At 34.1% G+C, this 14,473-nt stretch overlaps 2 protein-coding genes and 1 long non-coding RNA gene across 4 annotated transcripts; 1 reads left to right on the forward strand and 2 right to left on the reverse strand.

The window, feature by feature from the left end:
• The first annotated feature begins 4,280 nt into the window (after positions 1-4,280).
• Positions 4,281-5,432, forward strand: LOC118184370 (uncharacterized protein F54H12.2-like). The gene has a single exon (XM_035354034.2). It carries the CDS (start codon positions 4,281-4,283, stop codon positions 5,430-5,432), a length of 1,152 nt encoding a protein of 383 aa, XP_035209925.2.
• Positions 5,433-8,695: 3,263 nt separating this feature from the next.
• Positions 8,696-9,891, reverse strand: LOC118184372 (uncharacterized). Its single transcript, XR_015043669.1, has 2 exons — positions 9,036-9,891; positions 8,696-8,951 (listed from the first exon to the last, which is right to left on the reverse strand). It is a non-coding gene; the product is annotated as an uncharacterized LOC118184372 (long non-coding RNA).
• Positions 9,892-11,812: 1,921 nt separating this feature from the next.
• On the reverse strand, positions 11,813-13,704 carry LOC118184373 (uncharacterized). Of its 2 annotated transcripts, XM_085826049.1 has the most exons (4): positions 13,499-13,704; positions 13,320-13,400; positions 13,122-13,181; positions 11,813-13,033 (listed from the first exon to the last, which is right to left on the reverse strand). In XM_085826049.1, exon 4 carries the CDS (start codon positions 13,031-13,033, stop codon positions 12,311-12,313), a length of 723 nt encoding a protein of 240 aa, XP_085682175.1. In that variant the 5' UTR covers positions 13,122-13,181; positions 13,320-13,400; positions 13,499-13,704; the 3' UTR covers positions 11,813-12,310. The 2 variants fall into 2 exon arrangements, with proteins under 2 accessions (XP_085682175.1, XP_085682176.1); XM_085826050.1 differs by having other exon boundaries at positions 13,320-13,704.
• Positions 13,705-14,473: the final 769 nt, after the last annotated feature.

Consider the following 14,473-nt stretch of genomic DNA (forward strand, 5'->3'; position numbering starts at 1 on the left):
TCAAATGAATTTTTTTTCTTCTAAGTGGGTGATATTATTTTCGAATGGAAGAAATTTTTTAAAATTATTTATTATCTGCAGGAAAAGAGTTAAAATGATATTTTTACATCTGTACTGATTTTCTTGAAGCTATGTTACTGCTGGCGCCATCTAGCGTCCAGAACATCATCTACAAGTAACAGGATCGTAAAAAAAATAATATGAAAATGTAATATATTTCCTTTTCACGGAGTTCGAACTCGCTACCACCCAATAATTAATAAAAAAGGGATTGAGGGGGACCGCATCCAAGTCTTTAAGCGATACCCCACAATTCCTTGGTTGATATGGTTTTTAATTATCTGCATAAGGTTTTTCCGTGCTCCGCCATCTTGGATTTCCTCTATAGCCGCCATTTTGAAGAATTTTCTTGGTGGGTAAATGACGTCACCCTTATCATGTTTGTGCATGATTTGGTTGGGAAATGGCGTCTGCCTTTTCACTCCCTTTGTGTAGACATCCGCGTAGGTGAACGAATACATTTCTGTAGACCAATCAGAAAGCAGAAAAATGATGTCATGCCCTCTTAACCAATCCGCGTATTCAGACAAAGTAAACAGTTCGGAGCCGAGTTTCAACCGCTGGATTGCCTCCGAAATTCATTACTTGCTAAATTTTGGAAGTTGTTACCACGCGTTGCTTATTTAGTTTTGTGTTTGCTTTGTTGTACTGTTGTGCATAATGAAACGTCTAGCTGCAAATTCATGTTTATCATCAAAGAAGTTTTGCGGTGCTTCATATGACGAAACTTTGCTGAAGCTTGATTCTTTGCCAAAGAATATGTTTCATCTCGGAGGGGATAGTTTTGTCACTGTATCGTGTTTTTTAGGTTTGACTCGTGTTCACATTCGGAAATATGTGACTGATGACAACGATTTGCTACATCCTAGCAAAGATGGAGTTTCGCTTTCTCCTCTAGTATGGAAAGAATTGAGCGATCATGCCAATACATTTGCTTCCTTTGAAGGTTCCGATAGTGTTTTTATTGTGAAGAAAGATGTGTGTGTTTCAAAACTAAATGTCAACGGTGAACTCATTATATCACTGCAAAGATTGTTCCAAAGAAAAGATTTACGATTTGAATTTGTACCGGAACGTGTTCTGTTGAGGAAAGAACATTTACGCAAACTGGACTCCATATATAGCGAAATATGTGGTGTCGCGAAGGAAACACTTATTTCTAAAACTCTTAACTATTTTGTGAAAAAGCAAGTGGTTGGTGATACACATTTTGAATTGAATGAATATGCTGGTGATCCAGACCGTCCAAATGGATTTCATGAGCTGCAGGACTCTTTGTGTAAGTGTATTGAAAAATTTATTTCTAAAAAAATTTCAGAACTTTTTGTGTGTTTTGGTTGCAAACAAGGGATTAATAATCAGCTCGGACATGAATGCTTATCAACAAGCCGTGCTGAAAAATGTGAAACTTATTTTGACCAGGCTTTGTTTACAGTTAATTGGCCTGAGATAGCAAATGACTTCATTCGTCAAAATGAATGTAATATAAATTTTAGTAAACTAATTGTTACTGATGACTTTTTTGATGTTATTAATGTAAATGATGTACTGAATATTATCCAAAATTTGTATGTATGTGAACTAATTTGTTTAAAGATTTACTGAATAGTTCTTTTTGAAAAAAATAAAATATTAGTTTTTATTCACTTTTTTGTATTGCTTTCTTTTTTGTTTCAAAATATTGTTTTTTTTTTTTTTTTTTTTTTTTTTTTTTAAATTGTATACTTTTTGAGTGACTCGGCATGAATTTTAATTTTCTAACTAAGAAAATACTAAATAGTTAATATTTTAAAAAAAGATGTTATTAGGATTAGGTGAAGCGGTGTATAAAAAAGTATAAATAAATGTTCACTTTGATTTATCATTTTATTTGGGTAGTGCTTGCCCGAGGATGAACATAACTTTTTCTGTTGATAAAAATTCCTGTTGTAATGTCAGAAATTCTGAATCTGACATATCGGGATCCAGCGCAGCCGGCAAGCTTCGGTGGTATAAATGCTTTACAACGTGTTTCTGGAGTAAAAAGCAAAGAGATCAAAAGATGGTTGCAGGCGAAAGATTCTTATACGCTTCACAGACCTCTGCGGCACAGATTCCAACGCAACCGAGTCATTGTAGGGGGCATCGACGAACAATTTCAGTCTGATTTAATGGATATGCAATCGCTGGTATCTTTTAATAGTGGTTATAAATATTTACTGACGTGCATAGATATTTTTCCAAATACGCTTGGGCTATCCCTCTCAAAGATAAAACAGCTGTGTCCATTAAATCTGCTTTCAAAAAGATATTTTCGGAACGTACACCCGAGTCTTTACAGACAGATGCAGGAAAAGAGTTTACCAATAAGCAAGTTCAAAATTTTTTGAAAAAGAAAAATATCCACTTTTTTACGACACACAATAATACAAAAGCTTCTGTCGTGGAACGGTTTAATAGGACCCTTAAAACTAAAATGTGGAAATACTTTTCCGAAATGAATACACGAAGGTACATCGATGTTATAGATAAATTGATATCCAGTTATAACAACACATGGCATCGAAGTATTAAGACAGAACCTGCATCGGTTACGCTACAAAATCAAGAAAAAATTTGGAAAACTTTGTACGGTCAGCAATCAGCACAAAAACCTGTTCCTTCAGATTTAAAGATTGGAGACACGGTACGCATCAGCCGAGAAAAAATGCTCTTCGAGAAAGGATACGAACAAAATTGGACAAGAGAAATTTTTACAATCCATAAAATAATTCGTCGAAATCCTATCGTCTATAAATTAAGAGATTTAGCGGGAGAAGATATACAAGGAACCTTCTATAAACAAGAATTACAAAAAGTAGCGGACTGTGGGTACTATCCTGTCGAAAAGGTACTGAAGACAAGAAAGCATTGTGGAAAATCAGAATACTTTGTTAAATTTCAGGGTTACCCTGAAAAATTTAATACTTGGGTTTCAAATTTGAAAATGATATAAAAACATGCGTACTGTATTTTACTTTTCATTTGAGCGAAAATGTCTTTCTACGTAACACTCATAAGCGATAGCTCTAGAAGATTTTCTCCAGACAATAAAATTTCTCGATTTATTACCCAACTACCGTCTCCTATTGATCTTAGTAATGGGGACTGGGAACTAGCTCTCCTAAATATTATTTACCCTCATTCATGGTATAATGTCGGAAAAGATAATAATTTATTTGGGTTTGCTGTTCACAATGGAGAACTGGAAGGACGGCATATTCCTCCTGGTTATTATGAAACGATACCGGACATATTAAAAGCTATGACTTTAGTTTCTCATAAAAACAAAATTGAATTTTCTTATCATAACTACGAAAAGAGTAATGATAAAGACGGATGAACAATCAAAAGTGGTTCTTCACGGAGGACTAGCTGAGCTCTTAGGATTTGAACCGGGTGTTTACGAAGGAAGTGTCCAAAGTCCTTTCGTAGCGAATCCGAATGGTTTTTTCCCCGTTATGTATGTATACTGTCATTTAGTTGAACCACAGATCGTAGGTGACGTACAAGCCCCCCTTCTGAAAATTGTAACAGTGGAAGGGAAAGACGTAGAGATTATTGACAAACATTACTCTCGATCTTTTTATTTACCAGTGATTCGCCAACATTTTCAAACGATTGAAATCGAAATAAGGTCTCATTCGGGGAGTCTGGTGCCGTTTGAAAGAGGTAAAGTTTTCATAGTGCTCCACTTTCGTTTGAGACAAATTCTATAAAAAGCTTTACCAAAAGAAAAAATTATTCATTCATAGTGTAAACGTTCTAAAAGCTGTATCAAAAATGCTCATTCCATATGCTTGTTGCACCAAACACTTTGAGGATTATTATGTGGGACAAACTGGAAAAGGTCTGCCGTATTATCAGGGAATGGTTTTACAGAAAGGATACGGAATAGGTGGATTTTTTGCGAAACTTTTCCGTAGTGCCATGCCATTTTTAATTAAGGGAGCAAAAACTGTTGGAAAAGAAGCTCTACGTGCAGGAACGCAAATTGCAAACGATGTGATATCAGGAGAAAATTTTAAATCAGCCTTTAAAACCAGATCTAAAGAAAGTGGAAAAAAATTAGCAAGGAAAGCAGTTCAAAAAGCAGACGAGATGATTGGTCACGGAAAGTTTAAAAGGAAACGCAAATCTCCCAAACGCTTCATTTCGTCTAAAGCCAGGAAAGTGCAAAGACGTGACATTTTCAACTCATAATGGCTTTCCTCTTAAAAGATTCTCCAGAATGCGCCAAATCTGAACTCGATTTATTTACATTACCTCCAACCCAAACAGTTATAGAAAGAGGACAATGGATAGAATTTCATCCCCTTGCGAATGTGTCAGATGGAAGTCCTGTCGAATTCAATGTCGCGGGTAGTGGCGATGACTATTTGGATTTATCTCAAACTCAGTTATACGTCAAAGTTAAAATTTTGAAAAGCAATGGCGGCTCTCTCGGAAAAGATGATAAAGTGGGACCCGTGAATTTGTTTCTGCACTCCCTCTTTTCTCAAGTTGATATAAACTTAAATGAAAGACTTATTTCCTCCAGCAATAACACGTACCCTTACAGAGCCATCATAGAAAAATTACTTAATCATGGTTTTGATACGAAAACTTCTCAATTATCATCAGAATTATATTTTAAAGATACAGCAGGCCGTATGAATGTTTTTGATACTGCGGATAAGCAACCTAATGAGGGATTCAATAAAAGAGCAGAAGAATTTAAACTTAGTGCTACAGTGGATATGATTGGACGGCTACATCTAGATATGTTTCATCAAGAAAGACTTTTGTTGAACATGGTCGATATGAAAATTAAACTTATCCGCAGCAAACCGGAATTTTGTTTACTGGGGGAGGGGAATTTTAAAGTGTCATTGGAACATGCCTCACTATTTGTACGCAAAGTTCGAGTCAGTCCAGGTGTAATTTTAGGGCATGCAAAAAGTTTAGAAAAACCGACAGCGAAATATCCTATCAACCGAGTGCTTTGCAAAGTGTATTCCATTCCGTCAGGAAATATGAGTTTTGTTCAAGATAGTATTTTTACGGGCCAGATGCCTAAACGCTTAATTGTTGCTTGTGCCGATAATGATGCTTTCAACGGAAACTATAAAAAATCTCCCTTCGAATTTAAGCACAATCATATCAATTTTATTGGCATTTACGTAGATGGGCAACCTATGCCTCACAATCCTCTTCAACCTGATTTCATGAATAAAACCTTTATTCGTGCTTATCAGAATTTATTTGCCAATGCACAAAACCGAGGATTGTATCTTTCGAGATCAGAGTATCCAAAAGGATACTGCTTATTTCTTTTCGATCTATCACCTGACTTGTGTGATGTTCTCATTTGAATTTAGTCCGTCATAGTAATTTGAGACTGGAGGTAAAATTCGGTTTCCCTCTGCCAATAACAACATCGTTAATAGTCTATGCAGAATTTGAAAACTTAATAGAAATCAATAAATCTAGAAATATTATCTACGATTTTGGTAACTAATGAATTCTTCAGAATTTCATAGAATACTCTCTCGTGACAAATGGACAGCAAAGTACTACACTGGAGTTTTCCCTTCAGATAAAATCCCAGATGTTCATCGTTTCCCAGCAGCTATTGTAGTCAACACTGATAAACATAACGAGAAAGGGACGCACTGGCTGGCTTTCTTCATTGAAAATAATCAGACTTTAGAATTTTTCGATTCTTATGGACTTCCTCCCATGACTTATGGTGATGACATAGCAAAATTTACTAGCAAGTTTACATGTGTGACATGGAATCAAGTTTCTCTTCAGAGTGTAACATCAAATGTTTGTGGACAATATTGTACTTATTATTTGCTAAAACGATGTCAAGGATTATGTTTGGAATGAATTGTATCTAATCTTTCTGTAAGAAATAGCGATTTTCATGTATTTCATTTTGTGAAGAAAAGGTATGGTGTAAAAATGATTTTTAAGAAATAAAATATTAATTTGCTTGGAATTTTAGTTTTGTCTTTCTTATTAATAAAGTGCAATTTACAATTTTCTTAAATAACTTTTCTTTTACCTTTTAGTTATAGAATAAATTTTAAAGGTTTCATTTAAGCTTAAAAATTATTTTCCATTGTAAATTACTGGAAAAAAAAGGAGATTTATTTTACTCATGACATCTGCACATTTTTTAAGGAAAAAAAAACTTACCTTTAAAAAAAAAAATCTGGATCATTTTTTTTCAACCTGAAATTAAAAAATATTTTTTCACACACAAAAACACACCAAATTTAACTAATATCTTTCTTTTTATTTAATATTTTATCCCAGAAGTTGAATACAATTTTCTTTTCTTTTTTACACATTTAGGTTTAGGATACATTGTAAACAGATACTTGTTTTTTACAAACTCCTTGGGAAAATCTACAACATCTAAGAATTTTTTAAACTCTTCATAACCCACAGGCTTGGTCTGTTGATTTCTTAACAAATAATTCACCAAGTCTTGAACATTAGAATTATTAATTTTAACTTGGTTCATGATTAATTCTTTAGATGGAGTCCATGTAATAATATCATTGTGAAGTTTTAAAAAGTCTATAATTCTTTTGGCAATGTTCTTAAATTTCACTGGAGCGGAATTCACAATTTCTTCTTCCATGGTAAACTTTTTTTCTTCTTTGCTAAGCTGAACACTTTCTTGTGTTTCTGATTTTAATTGGGGAAATGTTACATATTTTTGAAGTATTTGAAGGTATTGCTTGGCTTTTTCATCTTCGGATAACTTCTCGTTTAAAATGGTGCTCATTTGCTGATCTAAATCTGATAAATGGTTTTCAGCAAATTCTAATTCTCGATCCGAGGTACAAGGATAAATTTACGAGCGAACTCCATTAATTAATGTGCTCAGTACAGAAACTGCGGCAGGAATGAACAACGAAAGAAATCCATCACCTTTTTGTACGAATAGTCTCCGTTTTTTAAATAAGGGTATCTTTTTATCACCTAATGTACGCAAAGTCCGTTTATATACGGCCAGTTTACGTTTCTGTCTTTTAGACAAAGGAACGTTACCCTGTAATACATTTAAAGCACATTCACATACACTTTTAATAACACTATTGGGACATTTTCTTAGAAGAGTTTTTTTTACTTTACTTTTGCCTAGGAGTTTAAGATGTTCCAGGCTCGACATCTGGACCTCAAATGATTGGTACTTTAACAATTCCTTCTCTTTTATAAAGGTCGCGTAAGCAACCGCTTTTTGTGCAGATCTTATATTTTAGGACATTTTTTAAATAATCTAATTTTCAAAAAAAAAAAAATTTTTCGGTGTGGCAAATTTTATTTTTTTACAATGTAAAAGAGAGTTTTAAATTTTAAAAACCTACAAATTAAATCACTGAAGGAGAAAACTTGTTGAGTGCAACAGCAACTAACGGAGTTCATAAACAAAATGCTTATCTGAAGGGAAAATGCCTGTACGTAACCCTAACATTTCTTGGGTTTCTGGTCTTAAATCTATTAGTAAATAACTGTAAGGGTTTGAAGTTGCATCCTGGAAGACTTCCTGAAAAGCCTTTGTTTTCCCGGGGAACATCTGCCTTGCCAAATGTACGACTTGACATTTATCTCTAGGATTTTTGAACAGTATCATGTAATGACAATTCAAATGAATGGTTCGCATCTCTTTACCCTGCTGAAATAAATTTTGAACGATAAATATTATAGAAAGATTTCGGTGATGGCTTCCTTTCGTAAAAAGTTTACTTAAACGAGTATCGCTCGCTAACTCAGACATTAAATCATCAATGATAATTAGTGCATTTTGTAGGGAATTGAGGTTCGATGGCAGTCCTTCTTCAAACTGCACATTTTTCATTTTACTAAAAATAGGTTGATATGCTCCATAGCAATAAATTATACGCTGAGGCATAGGAGAAAGCAGACTTTCTTCGATGACTCGTTTCACAAAATATGTCTTACCGGATCCTGTCGGACCACTGATGAGAGATGTGGAAGGGTGTTTCAACACAGGCCACTCCATTTTGTGGGGTACTGATGATCTTCAGAAATGTGTGAAGCTTTATATACTCCTTTCGTTTAAGAAAAGGCTAAAAAAAAAGTCAACCACACAATTTTAAAATTTTACTGCAAAATATAATTTTTTTTTACATTAATCCAACAATAACCCTGCAATGAAATAAAATAAATGAGATGCATACCACTTAAAATCCATAGGGAACAGTAGTTAGATCTTCTTTTAGGACCCTTTTGTTGTAAACAATTTTGTACAGTTTTGCTTCTGCCTTAGTTAAAACTTTCCTCTTTTTGGCATCTCTCGTGATTTTATGTTCATCGTACATGGCGATTGTTGTTTTTCGATCCATCGAGCACACTAAATTCTTAATCTCCAAAAAATTTAAAATCTGTTGATTTTTGAAGTTGAGGGAGAAACCTCGAACTTTACAGCAAGTCATTCCTCGGGCTGTTACATAAGCGTAATTTTTAGGGCCTCCTGAATGGGGGGAAAATATGCTACAGAAACTACAAGAAAGAATAAAAGATCAACCTAATAAAAAATAAAAATAAAAATGAAGCTCACCAGAGACAAATGTAGTAATAGTATCTCCATTGAGTTCATCTGTAAAATCCCCCAAAAAATTACCAAGAGGCGGATCGTTGGTAAAATCGCTTGCTTATATAATTGAATCCGTGTCATGATACAATACAGCACGGCCCAACTTCTCCATTTCACTGTAAAGCTTTAACCGTGCCCATGCAGTAGTAAAAGCTGCCAAGAACACATTTGTGGATGTGTCCTGTGGAACAAAATAATGTTTATAGTCCCATTGCACAGCAGCTACTTCAGGAGTCGGAAAATATAAGTCTTTGATCTGGAGGAAAAGTCAGCAGGTTGCAAGATTAATCGTTTAAAAATATACATCTTAATTTACATTAAATAAAATTACAAAACTTACATTTTTTGTTGGATCTGCTAATAATTTATTGAAATCAGGTAATGTATGAACATAAGTCAAACGTATCTTGTTCAGGTTCATTCCCCATCTTTAAAGAAAAAAAATATATAAGAAAAGAATGAGCATTTTTTTAAGAAATAATAAATGATATAAAGATGTGAAACAACTCTTTCTATTAAAAACATTATAATAATTATTTACCGCCTCCAGAAGCTGTTCAAAGCCAATTTGGCTACTTGCCGTCTTCCAGGATTCTTCTTAATATTAAATTCATCAAGCTGCACACCCTCTCGCTCAAAATAGGCTTCAATGTAGCGCTTTTGTTCGGTCGAGCTTACACAATCGGCTGGCCAGCCGCTGCTTTCTTGTTTTATTTTTAAAAACAAGTTGATATAAGATTGAAATAGAGTATCCGTAAGTTGAGAAAAATGGTACACTTCATAAATCTGAAAAAAAAAAAAAAAAAAGATAGTGGGAATATGAATATAATAATATACAATAAAAATACATGCTGTGACATTTATAACACATTCAATAATACTAATAAATACCCAAAATACTTACCTTTGTTATACAGTAACCTTTTTTCACTGCTAATTTGACTTCTTCAGTCACCCATGTGCCAATGATGGCTCTCTCATCATCTGAGTGCTGGCAAATGCCTTGATACATTAATTCAGCACAAGTCTTGCAGAGGGGAAACATCAGTTTATTTTGTGCTCTGTACGGCAATACGGGGAGGTATAAACCTCGAGGAGGCAGTATTCGGCACTTTATAATACCGAAATAGTTTTCCAAGGCATCCAAATTTTCAGTAATAATATCAGGGTGTCCGACGGGGTACAAACAGTATTTATTGACCTGGGAAAAATTGAAAAAATATGAATAATCGGAAAAGCGATTTTCTTTTTAAATAAGACATGCGCGTTTAATAAGATTATTTTATGCCAAAACAAAGAAAAAAAAAGTATTTACCCATGGATACAGTGAAGTGAAATCCACATACTTTGCATCACCCTCATAATACAGCTGAATGGCATTTGTCCGCCCGCCGAAGAAAGCATCTTTAGGATTCAATCGATCCTGAAGCTCGTGACTTAGAAGAAAATATTTTACTTTTTCATCTGTTTTCTTTTTCATCTCAAACTCATGCTCCCACATTTCAATTACATTATACCCTCGAGCACATAGCTGGTAAGTCTTGTCTACCGTTTGTTGTCGCAATGTCGACATGGGTAATTTTGTTATGGGGTGGAGTGCATCTCCGTCAAAACAGGTGGAGCAACCGTGAAAGAAACATCCCTGCGATAGTTAAAAATTTTTTCGTATAATACCAATAAATAAATAAATTAAATCATATATTTATAAATAAATAAATATTGAACTCTTACGTGGTATTGATAAACAGTATTTGTTTCTTTGCAATATCCGTCTACAGATATACCATGCAATAGTCTTTCTCCTTTTCCGTTCAAAGCGTGTTCGATTTCAATGCTCTCTTTTTGGGGCAATAAAATCAAGTCAACGAATACAGTCAGGACTATAATTCGTGCGATTGATATAACCTCCTACAGGTATCATTGCGATGGTATTAGGTATTATGTGTCGGGATCTGTAAACCGCCATACACGCTGATGCAATGGTTATGTAACTGAAAATAAAACGGACAAGAAAAGTGTAAATCATATATACATAAAGTATACATGCACGTATACAATACGTTGTTACAAAATGACAAAACCATGTAAAAGAAAAGGTTTGTAAAATACCAAAAGGGGTCTACTCCTGTAATTTCTAAAAACTGATTTCTAAATTCAACGCAACATCTACGAAGGATATCAACATCTGATCTGAAAACGAAAAGAGTAAATAAATAAATAAAACATGGTACCAAAAAAAAATACACCTAAAAGACGGATCATAATGAAGGATTAGAAATAGATTGTTGATACAAACCGGCAATACGTGAGAATTTCTTCTTGGAAATCAAATATATCCTTCTCGTGTTCTTTATGCCATTCCAAAAAGGAGGTTCGCACTGCACTAGTCATACAATCAGGATTGTAGTACTTAGGCTCAGGTAAAAATCCCACATAATTTTGATTTTCTTTCTCGTTGAAAAGGTGCGGAAAATATCCTTTTTTTAGTTCTGTAAGGCCGAAACAAGCAGGCAGCTTTGAGAGAGCCATCGGCAGGAAATTAAAAGAATCAATAAGTTTTATGTTGAGGGCGGTATGGGTGATTACCATCACTTTACAGCCATTAGGGATTACTTCAGGTGCCGTACCCTGTTCTAAAAGCCATGCCATTATAAACTGACCGTCAAATCTGTAAAGAAAAAAAAATTTATATTTTAAAAAATGTATTATATTTAAAACAATAGCCCTATAATATATATATGCAGATTAAAAATAATAAGAATACATTTACCCCTTCATATTGTGTGCAATAACAGTGTAATTTTTGTGCACTGTTGTAAACAGCCAAGAGCAGAATTCATGACATGCTTCGTATCCTTTAAATATTTTCTCTTGGACATCTTTGTACTGCGCTACAGCAAAGTTTACGATGTGTTCCCCTGATGATTGGTCAGTTTCGAAATCAAAGAAAATTAATTTATCGGATGGACCTTTCGCAGAAATGAGTTGTAAGAAACAATGATGTTCTGACGCTATAACATACTCTTTACACGAAGGCCATTTGATAGTCCCGCAACGATGTAAAATTTTAGGACACTGCCGTCGCATGATAACTTTTGAGCATTGTCTGCACTGATACATCTGTAATTAGAAAAAAAAAAGTAGAACAAAGATTTTTTAAAAATATATTTAGAAAAAAAAAACGTTTTAAAAATGTAAGTATTAAAAACTTTTTTTTTTCTAATTGAGTAATACTTACCCTATCGCATACTGAATGCTCTTGTCTACCTGTGACGGCTTTATGCGCTGCAAAGCAGTCCTCAGATTGACAGAGGCGATCACAATCTTTACATCTTTTAGGCAATGCTGGAACGCATTGAAATCTTAGGCAGACATGGCACATATTGTCACACCTGTGATCTTCTGGACGGTCATATGGCTTTTCCCAATTTTCGCAATAGTTTTTCGAACCATAAAAACCGTGTAAATTTGTAATGACATCAAAATTTCCATTGTGTTGCCACAAATTAACGCGACGAGTTCGATATCTTCCTTTGTACGAGACCTAGAAATAAACAGTTTATAAATATAATTTCATTTTACATTTTTTTTTCAATTTAATTTTTTTTTTTTTGTTTAAAATCTTTGGCTTACTTTATTTAAATTTTCGCTGCTTATTACTACGATTTGTATATTTAGATGATTTTCAAATGTGCAGATTTCAGTGTATGTGCAAGGACCAAGAGGAACTCCAGCACACTTGTGTAATTCTTGAGCTCGTAGCATTAGAACAGATCGTCTCCGATCCCGTAGAGAATTAAGCGCTGACTTGTCTTGCTCAAGATAAGCTAGGGCATATACGATTGCTTTTGCGCAACACAACCCTTCATCATCTGACGGGATGGAAAGGACAGAGCGTTTTTTAAGACGATCTACTTGAATGTTGATTATCTTTGCTCTACCTGCACCGATATCCCCGCGAATCGTGATCACATCTACTAGGAAGCCTGAATCCAGCCGAATTTCATCTTTTGACTGCAGAACTTTCATAATAATCGATAATACGGTCTCCACCGTCATGGAAGATACGGCAATAATTTTCGTAGACATGGGTTTATCCAATCCATCGGCTTGGATACACATTCGTATCCAATCTGTCGGCCTTAGATTTTCTGTTGACCGTTGAATTAATATTTCAAACAGCTGTCTAACAGATTCAGTTACGGCTAGAAGAGGCCTGTTACGAATATTTTGAGGCAGACGATTCATATCAACACGTGCCTGGAAGGTTATTTCCTCGCCTTGATACTTTCGGTTACGACGCCGTGCCTTCTCTTTGAGTATAATAGCATTTTCCATCTGGAAAGAAAAGAACATAATTCAGTGTAAATGAAAATAAGCACACACGCAAACACACCATAAGCCCTAAAATAGGAGAAAAACTCACATTTACTGAAATGTCATGTTCCACATATGCAGGTCCTTTAGATGGAGCAGAAGGTTGAGTCTAAAAGATGTATAGACATCACAGTGATATGAAAAACATAACAAACATAGAAAAACATAAAAAACATAGAAAAACATAAAAAACATAGAAAAAATAATTCTCATATATATTTATATATATATTAAAAACTGATATTACCTCATATCCCGAGCCTACTTGATAGTAAAGAGGCAAAACCAAAGGATTCTCCAAAAATATCTGCGAAGTTTCACTTAAGAGCTAAAGAAAAGTAACAGTTGTGTTTAAAGAAATTTAGGTTCAGCTTATATAAAAAAATACAAAAAAATTAATGACAGGAAAAAAAAAAAACTACGTACTTCATCTCCTGAATCACTAAAATAATTTTCAATGCCGTCAATAGGATTTTCGATGAATATTTGAGATGTTTCACTCAGGCACTAAATAAATTAAAAATAGTGAATAGTCTTTTTCTAGGTGGGGCAAAAAACTATACATTGTAAAAATAAGCCACAGAAGGAAATAAATAAAACTAGCTTACCTCATCATCAGAATCTCCTAAAAGCGCATGGAAATCCTCACACTACAAAATAATAGTATTTTTAATCATGTAAGTATTACAAACACGTGGTCAAAGAACAATTGAAAATAATATGGCGATATAACTGTTTTGAAACGTTAATATTACAAACACGTGTTTCAACAAAACAGGGTAAAATATAATAAAAAAATCTAAGCCGTGTAAATAAAACACATAAATAAAATTTAGCTTACTTGATCATTAGAATCTCTTACAGATACATCGGAATCCTCACACTACAAAAAATTTTAATTGCGTGTCAGTATTACAGGCACGTGGTCAAAGAAAAAAAAAAAAAAAACACTAAAATAATAAAATTAAACACATAATAACCTTAATACATTTTATATATAAATAAAATAAAAATAAATAAAATAAATTTTAAATATAAATACTTACTTGATCAAAAAAGGGTTCCAAAGAACGTTTACTGTTTCTTGAAGCCATTTTCGCAGATAAGAAGAGAATTTCTTGTTTTTTCAAAAAGCGTGGTAACAAACTTCTAGAATTTAGCAAGTAATGAATTTCGGAGGCAATCCAGCGGTTGAAACTCGGCTCCGAACTTTTTACTTTGTCTGAATACGCGGATTGGTTAAGAGGGCATGACATCATTTTTCTGCTTTGTGATTGGTCCACAGAAATGTATTCGTTCACCTACGCGGATGTCTACACAAAGGGAGTGAAAAGGCAGACGCCGTTTCCCAACCAAATCATGCACAAACATGATAAGGGTGACGTCATTTACCCACCAAGA

Source organism: Stegodyphus dumicola, chromosome 10, assembly GCF_044657685.1.
Source record: "Stegodyphus dumicola isolate Sdum_Otavi_A_Nest chromosome 10, ASM4465768v1".
Lineage (NCBI taxonomy): Eukaryota > Metazoa > Arthropoda > Arachnida > Araneae > Eresidae > Stegodyphus > Stegodyphus dumicola.

Coding starts and splice junctions, on each gene's coding strand:
- LOC118184370 (XM_035354034.2), top strand. CDS start 4,281: ATGGCTTTCCTCTTAAAAGATTCTCCAGAATGCGCCAAATCTGAACTC.
- LOC118184373 (XM_085826049.1), bottom strand. CDS start 13,033: ATGGAAAATGCTATTATACTCAAAGAGAAGGCACGGCGTCGTAACCGA.